This window comes from Argentina silus, assembly GCF_951799395.1.
Source record: "Argentina silus genome assembly, chromosome: 5".
Taxonomy (NCBI): Eukaryota; Metazoa; Chordata; class Actinopteri; order Argentiniformes; family Argentinidae; genus Argentina; species Argentina silus.
In genome coordinates, this window is record NC_139659.1 from 21,124,050 (window position 1) to 21,150,648 (window position 26,599).

The following is a 26,599-nucleotide window of genomic DNA, read 5'->3' on the forward strand; positions in this document are numbered from 1 at the left end:
CATGTAGTTACTGAGGTAAATACTCCTCTTTATATTCATCTGCTGAAACCCCAACGTTAGCTGTCCTTCACGACTCGCACAGTCTCGCTCATGTTGAGTGACAGTCTGATAAGTACGGGGGTCCAGGGAGGGGAGTGATTCATCAATGTGATTGTTGTCATGCCGACTGTGGAGATGTGTTTTGGGGTGGGATGTCCGTCCTAAAGTCGCCTGGCTGCTTGTGTCCTCCAGAACTCTGGCTCGGCCCGGCCCGTCTCGGCTGCAACCTAATTAACACTGTTTCTAACGGGTCACTGCTTTGCTCCAATGAAATGTAGACAAGGCTCTTTTCACTACATTCCTCACCCCATTTGCCAAATGGAGAGACAACCAGCTTTTAATGTCAAGCTGACCTCTATTGTTAACATACACTTGACCCGTTTTTACTGGGATCATTTGATGACAAGACATGGGGGGCCAAGGCCAAATCAGGCTAAAACTGTACGTAGAGTAACAACTACACTACTGTATGAGGATTTGTAGAGCTGTTAAGGTATGTCAAACCCATGGTGGACTAGGGCCATTCTAGTCTCAGAGTCCAGTTCCAGGTCTACAATCAACTGTGAAACCCCTGTTCATAGAGGGAACCCCAGACTTCCAGTAGCAGCCCAATGGTGGCACTCCAGGTGGCTTACGCAGTTCATACCGTCAGGTTTCACGGCGCCTGGACAAGTGTTTCGGTACTACACACTTTGGTCGCAATAAAGACAACCTGGAGTCTTACCATTGGCCCTCACAGTAGCTGAGCTAGAATGAGGGGCTGCTTAGTCTGGGGTTTCCTGTGTGATTCCCAGGGGGGAGGGGAGGGGGACTGCTCTAAGGACTCTAAGGACTGCTGCCTCTAAGGACAGTGCGTGTGTGTGTGGGGGGGGGGGGTTCCCTGCCTTGACCCCCCAGGTAAGCTCAGGCAGCTCTGTGAGGTGTGAGAGTGGGCTAAGTGTGCTCTGCTCATGGTCTAGTCCTGCTTCCACCATCAGACATGCTCTACCTCTCATGACCTTTCAGCTCTCAACCCCCACCCCCCATTCAGACCAGGACCCTCCTGCTGTGAGAGGCCTCCCCCCCCCCCCCCCACCAGAGGATCCACCATGCGCTCATTTCCAGTGTGTGGGTTCGGTGTCCCGGCCATGCACAACTCCAGCGACATGATTAACATCCCCGAAGGGAACATATGCCCCTCTCCTCCTCCTCCTCCTCCTTTATTTTTGTTTTCCTCCCTTTTTTGTTTTGTTGTTTATGCCACAGGTGTATGTGACGTGACGTGTACTATTGGTCAAGGTTGTGCCATCTTTAATTGTTGGAGAACCTGATAATATGCATTAGTTGTTGCCATGTTTCTGTCTGTCCTCCTCCTCATCGTTCATTTCTTTACATCTCTCTGGCTCTGTGAGGCCGTGTCTGTCTGTGTGTGTGTCTGTGTGTGTCTGTCTGTTATGAAAACGACCTCTGATGTGGAATGACCTCCGTCTGCCCGTGGGGATGTCGCATGATCCATCCTTTTGTTTTTTTGCTGTCTTCCTTGCACTAACATTTTCCAGGGCTGCTTATTAACCATGCGTCTGTGTGTCTGCCCGTCCAGACAAGGCGTCCGTCCGTGTGAGTATGGCTGGGGACATCCGCCCTGGTGTCAGTGAAAGGTGGTGATATCTGGCCTCTCTCCTCCAGGTTCTGTCGGAGAACAACACCCACATCCAGAGACCCGGGAGGCTGCACTCTGAACACAAGTTCACCACTGGAATAGGTAGGCTCGTCTCAGACGTTCGGTCAAATGTCTATTTTGATAAGTAAGCCTAACGTTTGTATATCTGTTGGCCTACACATTTCATGATGATGACAGTTGAGAAATGATTTACTCTATAATAATGAGATGAAATAAAACAACCCTAACCCTAGTTTTCAGAGGGCTTTACCGTAGTTTCCTCATAACTTGAGGTTTAGCTAACAACAACCTCAGGGTTAAAGGCCAGATCTGGAGTTGCTGACACTGTGCTAGGTCCACTGTGGCTGTGTGTAACAACAACTGTAACCACCTAGGCTTCCACCCTCCCCTCCCAGAGTCAGTTACAACATTAGCCAACTCGCTAAGATTGCTACCAATGTCAACGAAGTCACAGTGACTGTTACGGCAACTATACATTTTTCCCCATGGCTCAGTGCATCCCATAATAACAACGGGACATCATCGCCGACAGTCTTCCCCACGTAAGTGCTGTACCTAGGCATAGTAACTAGGTATGTAGTACAGTAGCTACCGCAGCAACCGCTCCAGCAGCTAATTTAGCTAGATTTGATCATCATCAAGCTGTGTTTGTACAAACGACGAGTTGCAACTGGTACCGGTTTCTAGATGCTAGGTTTAGGTTTAGGTTTGATATGTCATAGCTAAGTTTTACGTTAAGCGGTACCGGTTTCTAGATGCTAGGTTTAATTGTGCTATAGTTGTTTTTGTTTTTAATCTGCCCTTGCACTGTATTGTACAGCACTTTGCTGACGTTTTGGTTCTCGTTTTTTTAATCTGTTCCTATTTCTTTCTTTTGTGCAGTATTGTACAGCACTTTGAGCTGCATTCTTATGTGTGAAAGGTGCTATATAAATAAAAGCTTATTATTAGGTTTAGGTTTCATAAGTCGTAGCTACGTTCTACGTTAAGACGGCGGAATTTTGCGCAAAGACGCGCCTTGCCCAAAAGGCCAGCCCTCATGTTTACGTTCCACCTGCTTGTCTTCCCCCCACAACACAAGCAGTGGGGCGACCAATGGGGTTTCAGCAACTCCCGATCCGGCCTTTAAGAAATATAATCAATTATGTTATCGTGATGAAATGATGTCCCCTATCCCCCATAGTGTTTAGTCTCCACAGTATTTTAGCCAACACAATCTCAATGTGAAGACAAAGTTGAATGTTTTGATGTCATTGATACCTTTTAGAAAGTTGCAGATTTGTGCCGTATGATACTGTATTTAACTTTAACTGCATTTCTAGCGTTTGCTCTGTGTTGACTTGTGCCTTAAAGCACTTCAAGTGTGATTTCTCTGCAAATGCTGCTTCTCTAAATGACTGATCAAAAGTACTAAATCTGTCACGTGGAGCTTGTTTGAGCCAGTAATACCGTCAACCAGCTCACTGTTTTTAAGCTGACTGTTTTCTAGAGACAGATTTTTGCCACACAACTAATCCAGTGCTGCTGACTCTGTTTCCCATACATGCTGGTAATGTCCTTCGTGACCTAAAATGGCGTAGCCACAGCAAATTTCTACTAGAATATGTTGGGGATTTGTTGATGGCTACCATTTTAGAAATGGCTATCCTACACCATTTAACCCCTTGGATCTTTTGTCTGAGTCTGTTACCTTTTCCTGTCAGCTGCATAACTACAACTGTAGCTGTACATTGTTTATTTATATTTATATTTTATTATATTTTTGACATTATACAAGACATTATTACCTTAGGGAATGTGTCCTGTAATCATCATGTTTGACTCCCTTGTTATCTGTATTATCTTTTAATTTGTATCATATTAATTTTGAGTAAGTATTGTAGTTGACTTGTAGTGGGTCTGCTCCCAGGCTCGGAATACATCCCTTGTGAATTAGTGGGAAGATGACATAATAGGTTATTGTTCTAGTTTCCTACAGATTAGTTAAGCTTAGTCCTAGACTGAAGTCCATTCTCCAGGGAGAGTGCTTTCTAGCCATGGAGTGGGTTCAGGAACCAAACCACAGAGTTCCACAGTGACTGTTAGTTAGGGGAGTCTTGTGGAGGCAGAAATCGCTGGATTGTAATGCACGGAATGGAATGACGAATGGTACCAAACATATGTGTTTGATACCGCTCCTCATTCCGTTCCATGCATTACAATGAGCCTGTGCTCCGATTTCTACCTCCACCAGTCTCCCCTGATGTTAGTACAGGTGTAACACTTCTGAGGAGAGGACCTAGTTGATGGCCAGATCTGTAGTGCAGTGTTGGCCCAACAGCCTAGGTTGTGACATGTAGTGTTTTGATAACAGCAAAGGGAACTGTTGTTAGGAACCTCATCTCTCCCCACCATGGCCATCCTCCTGCGGAGGGACATTACTGTGCTTATGTGAAGGCTCTTTTGACGAGGCTGCACCAAGTCTTTCTGTGGCAACAATCTCCTAGCCATGCATGTTGCATGCATTCCAATGGTGTGTGTGTGTGTGTGTGTGTGTGGTGTGGTTGTTGTGACGACCTACACACACACACACACACACACAATTGATGTGGCTGTGTCCCAATGACCATACTAGCGCACTACCGGTGGAGGCTGTCAGAAGCAGAAATCGGAGGACGGGGCTCATTGTAATGCATCGTTCCGATCCTTGCATGACAGGCAAGCCTGTCCTCCGATTTCCGCCTCCACCAGCCTCCCCTGCGCACTACAGACAATGGGACAAGGTATCGGTAGTGCGTTCTAAGTGTGTGTGCTAGTGTTGCGGTTGGGACAGAGGCTGTCTGTGTGTGTTCTAACCCCCCCCCAGGGTCTCATTGCGCTGGCCTGTTTAGTACCATGGTCCTCGGGGGCTCGTCCAGTGCTCCTAACCTCCAAGATTATGCTCGCGCACACCGTAAAAAGCTGACCTCTTCCGGCTTCTTAGATGGTATGTGCAGACACGCACACACATCTTCAAAGAGAAAGATGAACCCCCCCCCTCCCTGTTTGTTATGTTGATAAGGAATCCTGGAGTTTCCTCTGTGTATTTCATCAGGAAATAGACAGTACGAGTCTATCTGTCTATATGCTGTCACACTCATCGTAAGGCGGCCATCTTGTGTTTTGGTCTCTTGAAGCATTTTTCATATTCATGGCATCAGATAATGGTTAGGAAACCATTCACCCATCTGTGGTTGATTGTGAAGAATGTTTGTGTTTTATGGTGAAAATGCAGTTAGTGAAACTAAATTAATTTAGTAATATCATCATTTTCGTGTGACGAAATTATCATATTACTGCACCTAGCTGTTAGACCATCCTAGTACTTCATTTAGTGTTCTTGACACTTTTTATCACGAACATTGTAGTCATTGTGGCTTTTTAAATCATTCGGCCCATTAAATAATTTTAGTTGTTTCCACAGTTATTCCATAAAGTATTTTGAATCATGAGACAGTTGTTTTAGTGAATCATTCAGTTATTGGCCGCTCACCCAATCCGAAGTGCAGTTTTTGATTGATACAATAAGCACCACAGGGTACCACCTCCATTGCGCAGGCTAGATGATATGGATGCTTTTGATATTATTAAGATTTCTTTCCATGTAAAGTACAGTCTTTTCTTCAGGGTAAGTACATTTATCAGGATCCTCAATTTTTTGAATTGATAACCCCGTCAAATCCATGATTCCTTGAATGTACTTTTTCTCACGGTCATATAGATCTGATCCCATTTATGCTGTAACATAGTGTAGACGTCTCTGCATCATGTATATCAGTGGAAGATTGCTCTAGTCTGAGTAAGGCAGGGGAAGCTGGTGGAGGCAGAAATCTGAGGACGGGAATGAGGAATGGTATAAAACACGTGTGTTGTTTGATCTCATTCCATTCCATGCATTACAATGAGCCCGTCCTCCGATCTCTGCCTCCACCAGCCTCCCCTGGAGTAAGGGTAGTTATGTGTCTGTATACGAATAGCTGATGGGTGGAAGGCTGGTAGTGAACCAACAGTATAATGGAGGATGTGGTTTGGAGGGGATTCTGGAAGAAGGCCCAACACTGTACCAAGGTCAGCATAGGTGTCCAACAGCCTATAGACCTTAATTGTTCTATCCTCCCAATTCCAACTGGAACCAACCCACCATCTCAAAAGCAGACAATGAACCACAACAATGATTAACCTTATTGTTTGGTGTGTCCACGCTGGCTCTGGCTGAGAGAATCCCAACAACAACGACTTTATTAACAACACTACTAAAAACGAAGCACTCCTCTCCTTTCCCCACCCTCTCTTCCTTAACCCTGCATGCCTTTTTGTCTTCTAATACTTGCTTTTCGCTTTGCCTTTCTTCCTAACCCCCTTGTTTTTATTCTGCTACTAGCTGTTGTCCGTGTTCAGGAAACCCTGTTCTTCTCTTTCCCAGAGGCCACGCGTGGGTCTGCTGTTAAACGGTTTTCTATCTCTTTTGCGCGACACCCGACCAATGGTATGTTTGCTCTCAATCGAGATACTCCCTTTTGCCTCATCCCTCCTTTTGTTTTGGTCTGGGTAGCGTCCCCCCTTCTCCTCCTCCTCCTCCTCCCCCCTCCCCATCAGCACCAGGAATGAGGAATGTCACCATGACGGTTGGGACCGTCTGAATGCTCATCCAACCCTCAGACCATGTGCTTCTTATGTCCCTCTCCTTAGACGTACTGTTGGCTACACACAGTTTAGGACCAAGTCCTGAATACAGGTTATAGGTTGTGACTAGCTAGTTTACCCCCCATCGCTTTTCTGTTTCCTTTCAATGGTGCTCTATTTTATATTTTTCTGATGCTGTAGAAGTTAGTAACTTACTTGAATAATATTCACTTTCATGGTTTTATCCATATATGGTAAATATTCAAGTAGTAATATTGTTAAGACAGTGTACAATTAGGCCATAATATGCATTGCAGTTTTGATCTGCCGTTGGAATTTCTCTGGGTAGATGGAATGATAATCATTCTGATTTGTAATTAACGTACATAACCAAACATAAGACTCTTTCGGTACTGTTAATTTTGGGATGTCATATTTTTGTTTGTTTGTTTGTTTGTTTTTAATCTGCTTTTCTAAATGGGTCAGTGTTTTCCGGTATGTTCTGTGGTAAGTGTGGATTCTGTTTAATTTACCCATTTATATACTCCTCTTGTCTGAATGTCGTTTGGTGTCTTAAGTTCACGTAGATTTCTGTTGTGTAGAGTCCAGCTTCCTTTATCTTTCTCAGTTCTCAGTCCTCCACGTCTTCAGCCCCCTTCGACCACCAACGCCTGCCCCCCCCTCCCCGTTGTACCACCTCTCCTCAGACCCTCTGCCTGAACACCCTGAGTAGCTGTCTGCTTTACTCCTACTCCCCAGAACACACTTACCTATCAGTAACGCTTATTGAGAAGTGGCATTAGACCATAGGACCACACAACAGAACATGTCTGTCAGTCTAATACAGGTTCCTGATCTCGATCTGTGACAGTTCAATTACTATCATATATTTAAAGCTTCACCGTCACTATGTGTCCTAGACGAGACCCTCACTACGGACAATGGACTTTCCCCTTTAAGCAATATTCTGGTGTGTGTTAGGCCACTCAAGATTCCCTTTATTGACTCGTATGATCCTGTTAGTTGGGGACAAATATAGATAACCCAACCAACTCGTAACGGCTGCTCTGGTAAGTAGCCTAAACATTCATTTTTACGTTTTTTTATTTTTTTTCCTCATCCTGGCTGAATCAGTTTGTGGTCCTGTGCAGTAGGTAGCGAGTGCTTCAGTGGGATGTAGCTGATGTTGTCTGGCCCCCGATGCTTCCACACTGCAAATCTCCACCACCTCAATCTGGTGTTTTGTTATCCTTTCAGTTTGGTTTTTATTTTGTTTGCTGTCATTTCCAAGATAACGGAAGCGTCATGAGTGTGAATGCCGATTTCATTCCCTGATGCGATGTTGCTCACTCTCATGAATGATTAGTGACTGGCGGAGAACGTGTAGTCGGACCTCCGTCAGACATTGTTATACAAATACTCTAAAGTGTTTGCGGCGTGCTTGATTTAGTTTGGGGTTCCACATCTGGAACCGTTCCACATCTGGAACCGTTCCATTTGGTTTCCACTGTGCCCGGCAAACTAAATGAAGCGCAGCTTGAGTATAACAACGTATTTTCCACATGTATTTGACCCAGGTCTGGTAGGTAGCGTTGTCAGTATGTAGTGGTCTCATCATGTGGAGGTGTGTCCCCCCCCCCCTCCCCCCCAGGGTTTGAGCTCTACTCCATGGTTCCGTCCATCTGCCCCCTGGAGACGCTGCACAACTCCCTCTCTCTCAAACAGATCGACGACTTCCTCGCCTCCATCGCTAAGTCCCACGATTCGATGCTGGACATCTCCGCCTCTACCCCAGGTGTGTGTGTGCGTGCGTGCATGCATGCCTGCGTGCAGAACAAGTGATCAACAGTAAGTTGTCTCTGCTGACGTCTCATTGACTTCTTTGTGTTCAACAGCTGGCAAGAAAACTCCCTTGAACACATACACTCCAGCGAGGGTCTTGCCCTGTCCTTTCACACAGGGCAAGAAGACCTTGGAGAAGGCTGCTAGTGGTAAGACACTTGAGTTTGATAAATAACACAGTCAACTTCTACAAATCCAGTTGACCATGACTCCCATTCAACATAAGACCAACAGTTGAAGGTGACTTGCTGCTTATAGGCAGATATAAGCGTCAAAGGACAGAACACATTATTAATGTAGACTCATTCTACCCCTTCTCTCCCTCACAGTGAGTGGTGCGTCCCCCTCCAGAGTCCCCCGGTCCAGCAGCCCAGCCGACCCCGTCACACACGGGGCATCTGGGGACAAGGCGGAGGCACAGCAGCCTCTTCAACCTCAACCCTCCAGCTCGGAGAGCCAAGCAGCCCCGGAGCCTTCCACCCAGGCCCAGGGGCCTCCCTCTGTACCTGCCCCAGCTAGACCAGCTCCTCCTGGGCTCACCGTCACGTCCCCAGGGGGTTCAGTCTCCATGGAGCACACTTCCCACCCTGCCTCCTGTTTTGGTAGTATGACACTCCCAGTGTCAGTCTCAATCCCTGATAGGCCGGGAGACACAGGGCCCAGGCGGATGACCTCACAGCCTGAGGCCCAAACTGGCCAGGAAGTGCCACCGGATACTCTGAGTGGTCAAGTTCCACCACAACTCCCCCCTGCCCAAGATACCCCCAGCGGTGCTCGGTCACTAAGCCACCCCACACAAGATAAGGTGACTTGTAAAATGCCCCCGCAACCACAAGCACCCTCCGTGACTCAAGAAACCCCTAGTGGCAAAGTCGCGCCACAGACTTCAACCCAGGACACGCACAGTGCTAAAATCCGCCCACAAGTCCCCTCCCATGACCCCCCCAAAGACACAGAGACCAAGACGGTTTCCCTACCCGGTACGGTGCACCCCGGCCTCAGCCCCGAAGGCTCTACAGAAGAAGGAGCGGTCTCTCTCACCTCCAGCCACCAGAAAGATGCCAAAGAAGGTTCCAAATAATATCCGTTCACTTCAACGTCAAAGCAGTTGGAATTGTTACACGTCTAGTAGGTCAAAGTTACGATACACCCACACTTGGGACTTCTGTTACGAGGAGAAACATTACATGTAACCTTAAGTTTAGACTAGACTCTAGAGGTATTTGTTGCACACACCGTTAGTTACATAGTTAGTTTGTCGGTTCCACTCTCTTTTAGCCGCTCTGAGACGTCTTTATGGAGTTACAAGGTTTCATGTTTCACTGTTGCACAGTGCGTGCTGTTAAGTAAAGACATGCCATGTTGATCTGTGACCGTGTTTCCCTCGTGTTGCCGTACGATCCGTTCCTGTTTCAGCCACCTGTTGCTACCTAGCGTGTTGTGTATCTGAATGTCCAATGTTACAGCAGTTGTAAATGCGTTGTATAGAACTGAAGTGTATGTAGTTCTCCTGCTGCCTGTTTGCCTGACTCCAGACCTGTACTGCATGTGGTTATCCCACTCCTGTACGCCTAGCTAGGCTTGTCCACCCATGCTGGCCGTCCATATGTGTAGGAGTTACTGTATAATGTAGACAGAGACATATTGCTAGTCATACTGTGGGTGTTGGTAACTAAACCACCTACAGGTCTGGAGTCAAGCGAACCGTCTACATCTCTTAAACAGAGAATTCCACAACTGAGAGGAACTTGGTCATCTTGAGCTGAAATCTTAAGGTCCAACTGAAGATATGTCGTATGTTTTAAATGGATCAGGTGAAATTGTACATGTTTCTGTCGAAGATATACATAATGTACATGATGATGATGATGACATGTTTTTCACCTATATTTTCAACACTTCTCTTCTGATTGAACCTGATGAAACTGGAAAAGGAAGTCTGCCTTATGAGTACTGTAACGACAATTCATCTCTCTGTTCAACTCTCTCTCTTTATGACATTGTAATCAAACATGATTGTTGTATATATTCAGAATAAACTTCCAGAAAGGTTTTGGTGTCTGAGTGTCATTTCCTTGTGCAATAAATGACAACTACAGTGCAATGTTCTCTGCCATATGATTCCCTGAAATAATTACTTAGATATGTATAGAAGGTTTGTTAGCAGCTGGTGAGGAGGAGGAGGAGGAGGAGGAGGGGGGTGGAGAAGGAGGAGGAGGAGGGATGAAGAAGGAGGAAGGATGGAGAGTTTTCGGTCTCTTCTATTATAAGGACTTCCCTACAGTACAGGATGTCAACAATGACATAGGAGTCTTGAGGGGAACAGAGAAACGTTAGATAACATCGGGGCTTTCAGTCTCTTCCCGTACCTGCATCCCTTTACCTAACATTGACGGTGCACTGCCACAGACACACGTGCATATCATCATTCCCTCCAGCCGAGGTGCACCATTGAGCACAACGCTGCGATAGACGGCCATGCCCGTGTGACCTAACAGCGTGTCACGTGATGAGAGTCGGAAGCGGAGCTGCCAGTAGCAGCGTCACAGATCGGATCTGGCGAGGAGAGGAGAGGCGAGGAGAGGCTCAGCTGTCATACAGGTCTGTTATCATTGTGCATTTGTTCCGGTGTGTTTGTCAAAACCATTAGGCTAATATAACGACAATGATATCCTTCTAAACTGTGTGTGTGTGTGTGTGTACATTGTGTAGCCTATAAAGGGGACCACCAGGCGGTAGCTATCCCTTATTAAGGATGGGGCTTGGAATGGTGGACAGCTGCATCCTGCTGCTAACATTCTTCCCACCCAGATAGAATTATTATTATTATTATTATTATTATTATTATTATTATTATTATTATTATTAGTGTTTCGACTGCGTTGCATTTAGTTAGAGATTTAGGATGCACATACGACAGAGCGAGTTGAATATGTAGGACTATCTCTGTGCTGAATGTCGTATTCAGTGGTGGTGGGTTGAACTGATGTCCCCCTTCCAGCAGGCAGAACAGGATGGAACCGGCCTGTCGGGTTTTCGGCGAGAATCCTCCTAAAAACAGCCTCTGTTTTTGTTTGTATTAAAGCATATAATGTAGTGTGTTTATTATTACGGCTAAAAGAATCTAGAACAATTTCATTCGCCCTCATAGTGTCTTTAGTGCCGTTAATTGTAGCCTGAGAAATCGAAACTACGACAGGTGTGTGACGATCTGTTTTCATTTTGCCTATGAATAGGACATTTAAAAATGAATAAAAAATGTAAAAACAGAATATAGTCTACGACATTATACATGAATAGGCTATGCTTTAAGAGCGTACATGGATTGCTGGATAGCTATTTGTTCTGCCCTTTCCGGCATGATTTTGGAATTCCATAATTGATAGAGGGGTGCAGCCATGGAGCAGGAGGCTAAGCATGACGTAACAGCGGTTCTTTTAGGACGGGCCTCTAGACTGATTGAACTGGACCCGTAAACAGTGGTTCTGTTAGACTGATTGAACTGGACCCGTAAACAGTGGTTCTGTTAGACTGATTGAACTGGACCCGTAAACAGTGGTTCTGTTAGACTGATTGAACTGGACCCGAAAACAGTGGTTCTGTTAGACTGATTGAACTGGACCCGAAAACAGTGGTTCTGTTAGATTGATTGAACTGGACCCGAAAACAGTGGTTCTCTTAGCCTGATTGAACTGGACCCCTAGTGCTTTAGTGAGATTATTAATAACTACTGTAGGCTACCTGTCATTAACACCTGACCTGCTATATAGAGAAGATTCTATGCACTGAATGTCTCTATTTAAAGCCTGTTTTGGCTGTCTTATTTTTTTTTTTTAATTCCTGGACTACATAGTTATAATAATGTTTTAAACAATTATTCAGGAATATACAGTATGATATCATAATGATGTTGAATGATGATACCATCAATGAACAGTACTGTATACATTGTAAACAGTTACCCCCCCCCATCCCAGTGTTATGTTACGATATGATAATCTGTATGATATATCAGTATGCTTTTTCAAATGACATTTACATTTATTTTTGTGAGTTAGTTTAAGATGGTACTGCTGGCTAATTCTAGGAGCGATGGTGAATATTCAGCAGTGAGGGTTAGGGTTAGGGTTAGGGTTAGGGCTAATCGATGTTCACAAGCGTGCTCATCATAGGCTGTCATTTTCCCCTGTGACATCCTGGTCAATGGAGGTTTAACCGGTTCACTTGAACAAACATAATCAAGATTCAAGATGCAGTATACTTTGCTTTACTAAGCAAGGTTGTTAGGAACTCGACTCAGTGTCACTCATGATAAAAGACAGACAATTAGCCTACAGTACATTAGACATACATGCATACATACATACATACTGAACATGCATACATACATACATACATACTGAACATACATACATACATACATACATACATACTGAACATACATACATACATATATACTGAACATGCATACATACATACATACTGAACATGCATACATACATACATACTGAACATGCATACATACATACATACTGAACAGACATACATACATACATACTTCATCCTTCATAGTTCCTTGTATTAATCTACAATGTAGAAAATAATAAAAATAAAGAAAAACCATTGAATGAGAAGGTGTGTCCAAACTTTTGACTGGTACTGTACTTACATACATACATACATACATACATACATACTGAACATACATACATACATACTAAACATACATACATACATACATACATACATATATATTCGAGACCTATTCTTTATGCTCAATCATACAGCACTACACAAATTGCAGCCATGTTTACCCTCCAAGTGTAGATCTGGAGCAGCTGTGAGAGTCTGAGAGGTGGTGTTGATTAATAGCCCTCAGCTGCCACCGGCTGAAGGATGCTCAGATATTGTGTCTGTCCAGATCTTTCCTGTCCCAGTGATATGTCATTCCACCCGTGCATATTACACTATGTTAGAAAATTAAGATGACACATTCTGATGTCATCTTGTAGTCAGTGAAATACTAGGCCTATCTTTTACTACAGTATGCCTTTGCGGTACTAAGACCAGGCTCCCTCAACTCATTATTCCAAAGAAACATTTAAAACAGATTTTTTTTTTTAAATCGAAAACGGTTGTTTTTGCCTCCAGATGCGGCATGTGATGAGGAACTAATGGAAGTATAGCTAGCATGGGCTTTGTAGGGCTTTAAGACAAAGCCATGTTAAGTGTTGTTCACGTTCGGGGGACTATAAATAGTCCTCCAGTCATCTGTCAACTGTTTGTTGTTGTCCCTACATTCCTGGACAGCATGCAGGCTATTGAAGGCCTGGCCTAGCCTTATGCTTCTTAGGTGTTTATGTGTGTTTGAAGTTCAGTGGACTGCTCTCCTGCCACCAAACATATTTAGATTTTCCTCAGAGGGGTTTAGCGATAGCTTTAGCTTCATTTAGGCCTACAGTATGGCTTCAAGCAAGAGATTCAAGCCATCGTCACTGAAAGCATGGAGAAATAAGGGATGTTTGTGTTGTTTTTTCTCTCTCTCTGTCTCTTTCTCTCTCTCTCTCTCTCTCTCCCTCCCCCTGTTTCTCTCTAGTCAGGTCATGTCAGTAAAGATGGAAATGGATGTCAGTGGAGTGTCCAGGGCGCCCATCTCTGTTCTACCTGCTGCTGCTGCTGAGGACATGACCCCCGCCACCACGCTGAGGCCCGACACCCCCGAGCGCCCCCGCTGTGCCAGCACCCCCTGCTCCCCCAACAAAAGTACTGTCTCAGGCTACCAGATCCTCCACATGAACTCCAACTACCTGGTGGGCTTCACCACCGGGGAGGAGCTGCTCAAACTGGCCACCAAGTGGTCCGCTGGCCCAGACACGCCCCAGCCCCTGGAGGCCCTGCCCAGCCCCAGCCCCGTCCTGGTCCCCAGCCTCGGCCCCAGACCCATGGACCTGGGCCTCCACCGCACCTCACGCATCTACAAGGCCAAGACGCGCTACTACCAGCCCTACGACATCCCCTCCGCCAACGGGAGGAGACGCAGACGCATGCCCAGCTCAGGGGACCCTTACCTCAGGTCCCTGTCCCAGGGCGAGGGGGGGGGCGGCGGCGGCGGCGGCGGGGACCGGCAGGGCGCGGGGACCGGCAGGGCGCTCCACCACGGGCCCCTCCCTCTCTGTCTGCTCAAAGGGAAGAGGGCGCAGTCCAAGTCCCTGGACTACCTCAACCTGGACAAGATGAGCGTCAGAGAGCCCGCAGACACGGAGGTGCTCCAGTACCAGCTCCAGCACCTCACCCTGCGGGGAGAACGTCTGTTCACGCGCAACAAAACATGAAGAACCACCAGCGCCCGCCGGCCGGCCGGCCGGCCCCGTCTGTCTGTCTGTCTCTCTGGACGACGTCATCCATCCACTCCGCTAGGGGACATGGGTGCTCTTTGTGGCGGTGCGTTTCTCCCTCCTCAGATCAGAGGCGGGTCTTTAAGAAGGCGCCCGCTCATCTTGTTCTTTCCTCCAGCGAGGGTGAATGACTACGAGCGGCTCTCTGAGATCTGCACTCGCTGACGTATAAAAACAACGTTTAAAAAAAAACAACAACAAAAAAAAACAAAAACAACAAAAAATTGTCAAGTTAGTAAGTGTGTACACTGTAAGGGGGTTATTTAGATACAAAAATGTGAAGTTCGTCAGGATTAGCAATAACTGGTACGCTTATTTATTGACGATGTTTTGTGTGTGTGTGTGTGTGTGTGTGTGCGTGCGTGTACTGTGTGTCTGTCTGTCTGTGTGCGCGTGCCAGTGTGTGTGCGTGTGTGTGTGTGTGCGTGCGTGCGTGTACTGTGTGTCTGTCTGTCTGTCTGTGTGTCTGTCTGTCTGTGTGCGCGTGCCAGTGTGTGTGTGTGTGCCAGTGTGTGTGTGCCACTGCGTGTGTGCGTTTGTCCCTTTTTAACAAAGGTAATGGATGTTACCAATGCCTCTACTACAGAAAAGGGGCCAGTTCTTTTCTGCATTTGATTGCACCATTGGACATCTGACGTTCCTCCCCTCCCAGCACCCTACAGACACCACAGCACACACCTACGTTTAGAACCATAATAACATACGTTAGCCGTTAGCATTAGCCCCCCCCCTAGCATAACTGGATGTAAAGTACTCTCTGTCTCGCCTGTCTGTCTTTTACCTCACCCGCCTACAGTATCCAGTGCTATTTAGCTCTTGCCTGTGGCTGGGAGAGACGTGGGTTTTTACTGTACAGCATGTAAACCTCTGCCTGACTGTTACACAATCAAAAGGTTATTTAAAACGAGTCCTTTGAGAGGATTGGAGGGAGAAAAGAGGCTTATTGTGGGAGTACCCGAGGTGAGATCAGCTTCTTATATAGAGCGTTAACTCCCCCTCCCTCCCCCCTCCCTCCCTCTCCTTCTTTACCAGTAAGGATGAATTCTAAGAAAGGACGATGAGGGGGAGGAAGGAGGTAGGCTTCCCCAGGGTTCTCTTCATAGACGTTTCAGTCCTTTTCAGTCATGTCCATCTGATTCTGATTCTGATTCATCTTTCATGTTCTTAACGGAAGAGACGGCGTTCTAGAATTTAGCTTATTAAAGGTAGACTCGGCGAGATGACATCACCCTACGCGGTGGGACAGCTCCCTGCTTCCACACACACAGGAAACAACTCCGCTATTGAAATCTACTTAGACTGTTATTATTATTATTATTATTGTCTCTCTCCAATTCGTGCCTTCCCCTGAGAGACACACACTTTGAAAAGGGGCAGATATGACAGTGCGTGTTAATGTCGATATTTATGTTGATTTCTGCAAGCAGGAAGCCTCCCTCCCCCCCCCCCCCCTTCGCCCGCCGTGTGTGATGTCATATAACTGCGTCTACCTGTAACGCCGATCTCTTCAGGACACTGTTTGGTTTTAGCCACTCCCCTCACACACCCATCACTATGGAAACCAAAGGATGATATTATGGTTGTCCTGGGAAAACTTGATGACATCATTTTTACTTATTTGTAATAAGATTCTATTCTGGGATGCATTGGACACGTGACAATCAATATGAGAGTTTGAGGAGTAATCTTAGGAATCACCTTACTTGAACTAGCCCTAAATAACTGTAACACCATTGTAACAGTGTTGTTTGCACAACATAACAGCATGATATTAACAGCATCTGTGAATGACAATTTACCCACAGTGACATACGGTATGAATTGGTATATTTTTGATGACCTTTGAAGATGTATCATTTTATTATAACAAAGTTATGTCAGTTGTCACTAACTACTCAGTTTCCACTAACGATTCTACCCTCAAACTGTTATGGCATGTTATAGTGGGTGGCATGTTATAGCAGGTGTTATTACATGTCTTAAGACAGTATTATGAAATCAATAACTGTATTATGTTATTATGCTCTGTCCCATCTCTCTCTCGTCTCTTCCATTCTAAGCTTTGTATCACAAGACAAGAATAAGTTCTGTCCTCCCAACAATATCATAGGATCAAATCTATTCAAAACCAGGAACCCATTCTCCTCTGCCCACGAGCACTGTCTGTATCCGCTCGATAACAGATCATCGGACCTTTGTGTTCCACATTCCGTTCCAGACTCACCTGAGATTGTGGGGACCGAGATGACCTGCACAGGGTCTGCGTCCCCTGTCACTGAGTTAGCAGAGATGGATTCATTTTGACCTTCATTTGGGAACGCGTGTCCTGGACAGAACGTCTTAATTCAACATGATTTATATTCTGTTTCCGTTTCTTTTTGCTGTGTTTTGATTCGTACTTGTTGTACCCTATCTATCTGGCGTCCTGGTAAGACTCGTATGTGATTTTAACATCAGTATATTTCACCTTGATGATTTGTACATGAAATACATAAATGGACACTAAAAGGCACCTTAACCACACTGTAACATCTATCAACAGTCATGTGTAGCGTTGTCAAGGGCGCAGACCTCAAAAGCAGTTTAGAGTGAAAACAGAAAACACTCATTTGCTTTTGACTAAATGTCCCTTAGCAACAATATAACCTGTGTGTACAGTAAGGATGTATTTTCACCAAACACTTGGAAATGTTCTCTGGTAAAATATAAACTGTATTGATGTTCATAAGCGGTTTGCTCACAGGTGTGTTTGAGGTGACGTTTCGGTGACTTTTAGTTGTGATGTTTAGAATTACGGTGGAACTCAGACTCTCTCTCTCTCTCTTGGTCTTGATTCAAGAGTTTTTACCTGAACAGTATGCTCAGCTCCACTACTCTCCACGTAAATGCTGAGGTATGTGTTGAAAATGCTAATTTGTACATTTCCATCATGAAGGACAATTGCAATTTGGGACAAAAAACCAACATGTTTTAATATACCTTACAATTGGTCAATAATCTATTTTTGTGAAACTGCCGAATTATTTACAGTAATGCACAGCATCCATCTGACAAGTCCAAATGAAGCCTACTCTACTCCTGGACTGGACGTCTCTTTCAATGGAGATTCTCGATTGAGAACGAGTCTCCTTCCTGAACTTGATTGACAGTAATCTGGGTCTGAACGGTTCCCATTCAAGGATCATGTTGTTATCGTACGAAGGTTCTGGGTTGAACTGTGATTCTCCCTGGCATGACATCACATGACCCATGAAGGAACTGGCCTCACAGGTTCCGTGCCGCTCACTCAGACCCCTTATGTTGAACTTTGACCCCCCCAGCGATGCTCATACTGTAGGCTTATGTTGAACTTTGACCCCCCCTAGCGATGCTCATAGGCTTATGTTGAACTTTGTCCTTTTATTTGTACAATAACTGTCATTGAATTAGACTGTCTGGTCTTATCTCTGCATAGCAGCTTGTAGACTGTAGTTTCACAGCTTTGGAGCTTCTGTACTGTTTTTTCTACTACGTGTCTATTTATGCCCTGCAATGCGACTGACTAAGTTTTATTATATTTCACTTGACATTGTTATTAAAACACTACGCTATGAATTGTGTCTCTTTCTTCATTGACCCGATATGTCCGAAATTGTTTCCAAATGTATTGGACCCATGCCAATGTTGTGTTTAGTGTAGTGTGTAATGTGTAGTGTTTAGTGTGTTGTATTGTAGTGTAGTGTTCTATAGTTTTTATCTTTTCTTCACTTATTTGAATTGACAGATTGAGTTTGTTCTGTTAAATGTTTTATAAGGAGACTCTCCAGGTTTATGTAATAGCTTTATATGTCGACTCCTGTGGGCCTTGTGTCTGTGAGGGATGCAGCGGTTTGATGTGTTTGATACCATTCATCATTCCATTCCACGCAATACAATGAGCCCGTCCTCTGATTCCTGCCTCCACCAGCCTCCCCTGGGTGCAGCTACAGATTGCTTTCCACCTCTGAAACAGTAGGTGTCGGCCTTGTAAAGTGGTAGCAGCTCTTGGTTATTCTCTCCATCTTAGAATTGCCATGAGAGGGAGACATTTGTTGGGCTGCAGTTGATTGCGTGAGAGGCCAGCTGTCCCAAGCACACACAATAAAGTGTGTTGTTATTATGCAGTGGATCTGGATCAATAAGTGGATCACTGTGTGTGTGTGTGTGTGTGTGTGTGTGTGTGTGTTGGGTTGCTGGGTTGCAGTAGATGTTGCCTTTGCACACAGTTAAGGTATTAAGAAAGAGTAAAAAATCCCAGCCATGTGAGGAAAGAAGAACTACGCAGTATGTGTGTACACCAGGGGAGGCTGGTGGAGGTAGAAATTGGAGGACAGGCTCATAGTAATGCATGGGATGGAATGAGAAATGGTATCAAACACGTATTTGATACCATTCCTCATTCCGTTCCATGCATTACAATGAGCCTGTCCTCTGATTTCTACCTCCATCAGCCTCCTCTGCTGTACAGTCAATCTGAAACTGGCTGTGTTTACCAGACAACTGATACAGTATTAATCCCGTGATAAGACACTCTCTGACACAACATTGCTCAATATTTACCTCCTGATCTGAGATGAATACATAGATTAATTTTTCATGCAATTTCAAGGTTTATTTGCTCCCTACACACCTGTTGGTTACCTAAGACTTTATCTCAGGTCTGCAGTACACCTTCTTTATTCAAGATGAATTAATACAAATCTCAAAATAGTGTTTGATGTGTAAATCTGCTAAGCTGGGTGTGTGTATTTGCATGTGCATTGGCAGGAGTGAAGGTGCACAGCCCAAATCTTAAGGTGTGGTCGAGGTGCAGACTAATGGGAGATCTCTAGATTAAAGATAGATAGAGCCCAACACTCTGCTGCACCCAAAAGCTTATTTCCCAGGCTATGGTGATGCACACTTAAAGTTTCATATTTATTTATGCAAGTTTAAAGTGCATTTTACACGTGATCTGAATACATATGCCATTTATCTGACGCTTTTATCCAAAGCGACTTACATTGCAGTGAGTGCATACATTTTTCAGTATATATGGTCACGGCAGGAATCAAACCCACAACCTTACGCCATGCTCTACCAACTGAGCCACAGAGGATCAGTGTCCAATGGATAAACACACACATACACACACACACACACACACACACGAAACAAGGATGTGACATACCAAACCACACAGAGAAATACAACAATATTGCCGTTAGAATTCTAACATTGACTTAGATAAGGTACAAATGGCTGTGATGGCAAGTCTTTTTGCTGTTTATCATCACATAACATATCACAACATGTATACAGTATTGAAATGCAAATAGTACGTCCCTTTTCAAATACAGTTCTACTGAAGCAGAAATGGCCCAGTACTGTATCTAGGCTACTGTTACGACTCAGTTGTGTCTAGGGTAAAGGGAAGTACGTAGCAGATTTGACTAACTAAAGGCAGGAATCTTGAGCGCGTTGGTGTGAAATAAAGGAGACCAGACAAGGATGGAGTGAACTGAAATAGTGGTATATTGTAAATAGTAGGGGGGGGTGTACGGGCAGTGTACACACAACACAACAGACACACACAACACTAGCAGCCCACAGGCCAAGGGGACACGGATGTTGCCAAAGAAAAGAAAGTAACAAAAATCTAGGAGGGTTAGGAGAGGCTACTAACTGATTCTAACTAAACATCCAAACTCAAAATACCTCTCTGACTAACTAACTACTCTGACCAAGGACATCAAAATGTACATGGTTGGCAACCACCCCTTTCCTAGTGTATCTATACAATGGTTCCACCTACGTGTGAGAGTATAGAGGCCTCTGTCTTACCTGCCCCAGGGCCTGGACCATACAAACAACTAACACACACACACACACACACACACACACACACACACAATCAATCAATCAATCAATCAATCAATCAATCAATCAATCAATCAATCAATCAATCAATCAATGTAGGGGGAAACAAGTGTCAGTGGGGATACACACATCAAAGTGTACAACAAAGCATGAGCTCAGGAAGAGAGCGACTGGCATGAAACACACAGCTTAAATACTAAATGAAGGGAGTTGATTGGGGTTGGACTGGGATGGCAGGTGATTAGGAGGATTGGCAGCAGGTGCAGCAAATGGTGAGTGAGTGGTGATGTTGCCCTATAAAGAAAGAGGGAAAACAGAACAGGCAAACCTACGTGGAACGTAACAGCTACTGTGTGGAAGTGAAATTCAGGCAAAAATACCCCCAGCTTCATGAAGTTTTAAAAAAAAAAAAGAGAACACCCAGAGAACACTACTTGTTTCACAATCATATCTACTGGACACTGTATTTGCGGAAGTTGGCCAGTATCCAAGACGATTGTTCGGCCGTGAGTCAACAGATGTTGAAAGTTTCACACACGGAGCCTTTATAAGAGACCTTCAGGGTGGAGGGAAGACACACTTCTCCTCCAGACCAGTCACCCAGACCAGGTATCCAGTCATCCAGACCAGGTATCCAGTCATCCAGACCAGGTATCCAGTCATCCAGACCAGTCATCCAGAGATGAGAGCTGTGGTGTTCCTCCTGCTGGTGGCGGTGGCCAGTGCCAAGGTGTACCAGCGCTGTGAACTGGCCAGGGAGCTGAAGGCTTCTGGGCTGGACGGGTACCGCGGGTACGCCCTGCCGAACTGTGAGTGGTCTATACGTTTGTGCCAGTGTATGTATGTTTGTGCGTGCGTGTGTTTCTTAATTCCAAAAACATCTTACTTTTCAGTAGCTAACATTTTACGACTAAACTACTATTCCTATTTTTCAATGTAAAGATTTTTTTTTTTTAATGAACACCAACATGAACTCTCTGACTGTCTGTCCTGTTGTGTCCCCAGGGGTGTGCCTGTCTCAGTGGGAGTCTAGCTACAACACCAGGGCCACCAACCGCAACACAGACGGCTCCACCGACTACGGAATCTTCCAGATCAACAGTCGCTACTGGTGTGATGACGGCAAAACCCCCAGAGCCCAGAACGTCTGTGGCATCAGCTGTAGTGGTCAGTACAGGGTGGGGAGGGACAGGGACAGGGGGAGGGCAGGGGGGGCTCAGAATGTGACTGGAGTTATACAAGGGGCAGAAGCTATTCAGCTAAAGTAAAAGCTATTTACCCTGTCATTACCCTATCTATCATTTGGACAGATGTCTTCACATGTAAACACAATTCATGACTCATCGCGAATTCTGAAACTATTACCACAAATTCTAATTAACAGTTACTGTGCCTCTTGAATTTGCAAACCCCTGCAATCGAGTCCTGTTGTAAATAGAAGCTTCAATGCTACTGTATCTGTAGTTGCTTGGTTCCACCATGTCTTCCCGACAGTTCTTTCACTAAGAGTTTCCCTTCCTCTTCCTCTGACAGAGCTGCTGTCTGACAACATTCAGACGGCTATCCGCTGTGCCAAACGAGTCGTTCAGGACCCCAACGGCATCGGAGCATGGTGTGTGTCTGTTCTCAGAGTCCCCTGACAGTAAAAATATATATTTTTATATTCTGTTCTCTGATATGCCATCATAAAATAACATCGTGTGTGTGTGCGTGTTGTAGGGTGGCGTGGCGTCTTCACTGTCAGAACCAGGACCTGAGCTCCTACGTGGCAGGCTGTGGGCTGTAGAGTGACATCCTGACCAGGGGAGGCTGGTGGAGGTAGAAATCGGAGGACGGGGGTCATTGTAATACATGGAATGGAATAAGGAACGGTATCAAACACACATGTTTTTTTTCTTGCCTCAGATGTATGTCATACAAACAATCTTGTTTTCCTCACGCTTCAATCAGTAAACAGCGCATAAATCTTAGCATAGATTACTTTTTCTAGCATTGATTACTTTTTCTTATGATTGATAGATGATTCACTTACTTAGACAAATGTGTTATGTAGTCACTTTGGATAAAGGCTTTGCTAAATGCCATAAATGTAAAAGCATAAGGCAATGAATAAAGATTGATTTGTGGAATTTGTGTTTGTTGTTACTTTAGTTTACCAGTTAATATAATTGTTTGTGTGCAAAGTTTGATATCGAGTTTGCAATATCAATTAGTGGAGACACATCCAGATTGAACAGCCAAGTTTATTGTTAGGCCAACATCTTCATACAGTGACTTCTGCATTGCAGAGTAAGAAAGCTTACAGTATCAAAAAGCAAATAACCAACATACAGTAGCAGCCATTCACATCATGCAGATGATTCCACGTTGTTGTAAAGCATACTGTACAGGACAAACGCAGGCTACCCCAAACAATCTGAACAACGTGTAGAAAAGACCCAAAATAGCAGCAGTTGCATTCTACAAGCAGATTACTGTGAAAGAGCTACCTACAAAAACACTTAAAAGACCATTTGCCAACCCACTCCATAATAACATTCAAAGTCCATTACAAATGAATTATTATTTCAAAGGGACCCAACAAACAAACAAGCAAGCAGACAGACAGACAGACAAGCAAATTAGTAAAAACAAATAAACAGCTATAAGAAAGTGCATTTTTATACTCAAATGACGCTGTTCAGTGACAGAGCAGTGTAACCAAAACACTCTAGTTAATCAATGCAGTGAACGTTACTGAACATACACGCTTTATAACCAGCTAGTTCTGAGGTGCCGGCTCCTGATGTCAGGATCGTTTTTGTTTACAAGGTGGAAACAGTATTTCAGCAGGTCAAACAACCAGGTACTTGTCATCTCCACCTGGTACGCTAATATAACCGAACCCATCCTAACCTACGTGCTTTACGTGTTCAAACCAAACCCCTGTGGAGAGGAGCCTCTGGGTTGGAAGAAGAGGATGCCCATAGGGCAGTCTCTTTAAAACAGTAATTGAGTCATGGCCCATGAGTCTACAGAGCTGTGAGTCTGTCCGTGAGTCTCACATCCTGGTCTCTGGAGGTCTAGTCTGTCCGTAAGTCTCACATCCTGGTCTCTGGAGGTCTAGTCTGTCCATAAGTCTCACATCCTGGTCTCTGGAGGTCTAGTCTGTCCAGTAGTCTCACATCCTGGTCTCCTCTGGCGGACGGTTCATGTAGTCCTTTATGGCCTGATGGAGGGGCAGCCATTTGTTTATAGAGGACTTGATAGCCAACATCCACCTGGAAACAGAATCAATAGAATCATTAACTTAACACAGAGACACTTACATGAACACACAGCTAGACAATAGACATTATAGACAGAAAGATCGTAAGATGAAGCGAAAGTACTGCACGAGAGAGAGTGGCAGTGGAATACCTGGGACATAAAGGTGTAGTCTAGAGTTGGCAGTACAAACCTCTGCCTTCATTCACTCCCAAATCACTACAATGTCAGTCATTTCTACACTCTGTGGGCCAGGTGATGTCTCACCGCTTGTTCTCCGTGGGGTTCTCAGCGGCCAGATAGAAGGTTTTGAACTCGTCAGACGGGGGTTTCAGTTCGATGGCCGATTTCTTGGATCCAAGAACCTGTTCCCTCAACGTGTAGCCATGCAGGTAAATCCCACCTGTAGACAGTGGTTGGTAACACTTGATTTGGATAGTCCCAAATAGATGGTTTTTAGATGTTCAGTAGATGTTCAACTGTCAACAACATTTCAATGTATTAAACCTAACCGTAGCCCTAACCCTAACCTTAAGCTTTATCCTAACCCTAAACTTAAACCCGAAACATAACCCTAGCCTTAACCCTCACTTTAACTCTTACCCTAACCCCTGCTCTAACTAACCCTGAACCTAACCTTAACAGTAACCCTAGAAAGCTGTTGCATGTAAACAGTTTGAGCACCTATACTATATTAATAAAGTGTGAGCCAGTGGTTTATTATAGGGAGTTCACAGGTAGTTAATGTAACCTAAACAAAATGTGACATGCAGGGAGTACAAAACGTATTTTTATTACTTAATTATTACTTATTAAGTAATGTATTTTGATTTAATATCTCTTATTTCAGAATGTTTCATGACTAAAGTCATACTGTAGATTCAATCCAATAGCCCAGAAGTCATAATCTCTAGCATTCATGTTCATTCAATGTATTTATATGACCACCAACTTTGAGACATCCTCAGAGTCTATCCACTTCCCGGACACAGATTAAACCTAGTCCTGGACTAAATCACACTTTCAATGGAAAATCTCCATTGAGGATGCCCTCTAGTCTAGTGCTAGGCTTAATCTAGGTCTAGGAAACCAGCCTTAAATAAAATAAGACCGTAGTACCTGACCAGGCATACAGTAATAGAACCTACCCAGAGCGTGAGTGGAGCGTATGCCACCGTAGAAGTAGAGACAGCCGTCCTTCAGGATGCAGTAGTGTTGGACCCACATGTCCTTGTTCCTGTCGATCTGGTGGAGCAGACCCAGACACTCTGGGGTCTTCACCGCTAGGGGGGGCAGGCTGGCATTGTGGCGGGTCACATCCACCCACACATGATGCTAACACACACGCACACACGCACACACACATACACACACACACACACACACACACACACACACACGCACACACACACGCACACAAGACAGGAAATAGAGGGATTAGTGATAAGGTCTTAGTGCTTAACATAGAACATGACAGGATGGCTTAAATACTGTAAATAGCCATGAAACCATCTGTTTTATCCAACCCTTATCATACCTTATCTATCATACAAACATATACTATACAAACAATAATAACAAATAATATATAATAGATCATGATGAGACATTATTGTAACATACAGTAACATATAGTAGTTGGAGTGCCAGGTCTTACCTCTGTGATGGGGCGTACAGCACCACTCATGGCCTCCACCCACCTAGCACACCAAACACAGGGGATCAGCGACATCACTGACAGGTTTATATCAGTCATTCACACCAAACACAGGGGATCAGTGACATCACTGACAGGGTTATATCAGTCATTCACACCAAACACAGGGGATCAGTGACATCACTGACAGGGTTATATCAGTCATTCACACCAAACACAGGAGATCAGCGACATCACTGACAGGTTTATATCAGTCATTCACGCCATTGCAATGGACCAGAGGAGGCTGGTGGAGGTAGAACTCAGATGACAGGCTCATTGTAATGGATGGTACAGAATGAGGAAGGGTATCAAACACACGTGTTCCATTCCTCATTCCATTCCAGTGAGCCTGTCCTCTGATTTCTACCTCCACCAGCCTCCGCTGCCATGGACACAGATCACTGAAAATTGAAAACCTAAACACTTCACAAGATCTGTCACATAGCCTACCTCTTCATGTCCTGGTTGGATGTGGCACAGAAGTAGTACACTCTGCTGGCAGACAGGGGGCAGCACTTGAACACAAAGGGTTTCCCCAGGCTGGTGTCTGCTCCCACCTCCGCTCCCTCCAGTTTCACGGCTGATAGTGCCCGTCTCCTACCCTCATCCTGCAACACAGACGCCATTAGGGCTCAGAGGAGATTGAGGAAATGGCTTCAATGGTGTCATGGCCTCTTACTGTAAGCCTTCTTCAGCCAATATCCTTTCACTAACTAACAGTTCACATAGCCTATTAAAGTGGGATCTATACAGTATGGACTATGGCTTGACATTAGAGACCACTTTTGAGGTATGAAAACATTGATTTTGGGAGAGAACTACTGTATCTTTTCAGGATATAAAAGTAGACAGGTTCTACAGACTCATTATGGGTTACCACGATGTTGTGTTGGCTCCATGGGTGGCTGGTGGAGGTAGAAATCGGAGGATGGGCTCATTGTAATACATGGGATGGAATAAGAAATAGTTTGATACCATTTCCATACAATGAACCCATCCTCCGATTTCTACCTCCACCAGCCTCCCCTGGTGTCCTCCTGGTGAGATGAAGTACCAGGATGTTGTCTCACCCTCTTGTGTCTGTAGTAGTAGAGGCAGCAGTTGTATCGGAGGACGAACCACCTCTTCCTCCAGCCTTTGATGAGGCCAGACTGGGTGCGTTTGTGGAGGTAGCCCCGACACGCCGGTCTGGGGGTGTTA

General features: G+C 44.9%; 3 protein-coding genes across 9 annotated transcripts in view; all 3 read left to right on the top strand.

The window, feature by feature from the left end:
• ppip5k2 (diphosphoinositol pentakisphosphate kinase 2) overlaps positions 1–10,227 on the top strand; it is a 34,906-nt gene extending 24,679 nt beyond the window's left edge. For all 5 annotated transcript variants that reach the window (XM_083669364.1, XM_083669366.1, XM_083669365.1 and 2 more), the window contains 4 exons: positions 1,705–1,780; positions 7,992–8,135; positions 8,236–8,331; positions 8,512–10,227. In XM_083669364.1, the coding sequence (XP_083525490.1) occupies positions 1,705–1,780; positions 7,992–8,135; positions 8,236–8,331; positions 8,512–9,263 (1,068 nt within the window). In that variant the 3' untranslated portion in view covers positions 9,264–10,227. The remainder of the gene's footprint in view (positions 1–1,704; positions 1,781–7,991; positions 8,136–8,235; positions 8,332–8,511) is intronic.
• Positions 10,228–10,746: 519 nt separating this feature from the next.
• macir (macrophage immunometabolism regulator) lies at positions 10,747–18,165 on the top strand. 2 transcript variants are annotated; one of them, XM_083669877.1, is made up of 2 exons: positions 10,747–10,783; positions 13,779–18,165. In XM_083669877.1, exon 2 carries the CDS (start codon positions 13,786–13,788, stop codon positions 14,512–14,514), a length of 729 nt encoding a protein of 242 aa, XP_083526003.1. In that variant the 5' UTR covers positions 10,747–10,783; positions 13,779–13,785; the 3' UTR covers positions 14,515–18,165. The 2 variants fall into 2 exon arrangements, with proteins under 2 accessions (XP_083526003.1, XP_083526004.1); XM_083669878.1 differs by having other exon boundaries at positions 13,783–18,165.
• Positions 18,166–20,999: 2,834 nt separating this feature from the next.
• On the top strand, positions 21,000–22,583 carry lyz (lysozyme). Of its 2 annotated transcripts, XM_083669560.1 has the most exons (5): positions 21,081–21,088; positions 21,123–21,263; positions 21,460–21,621; positions 21,988–22,066; positions 22,174–22,583. In XM_083669560.1, the coding sequence occupies exons 2-5, from the start codon at positions 21,137–21,139 to the stop codon at positions 22,238–22,240; spliced, it is 435 nt and encodes a 144-aa protein (XP_083525686.1). In that variant the 5' UTR covers positions 21,081–21,088; positions 21,123–21,136; the 3' UTR covers positions 22,241–22,583. The 2 variants fall into 2 exon arrangements, with proteins under 2 accessions (XP_083525685.1, XP_083525686.1); XM_083669559.1 differs by having other exon boundaries at positions 21,000–21,263.
• Positions 22,584–26,599: the final 4,016 nt, after the last annotated feature.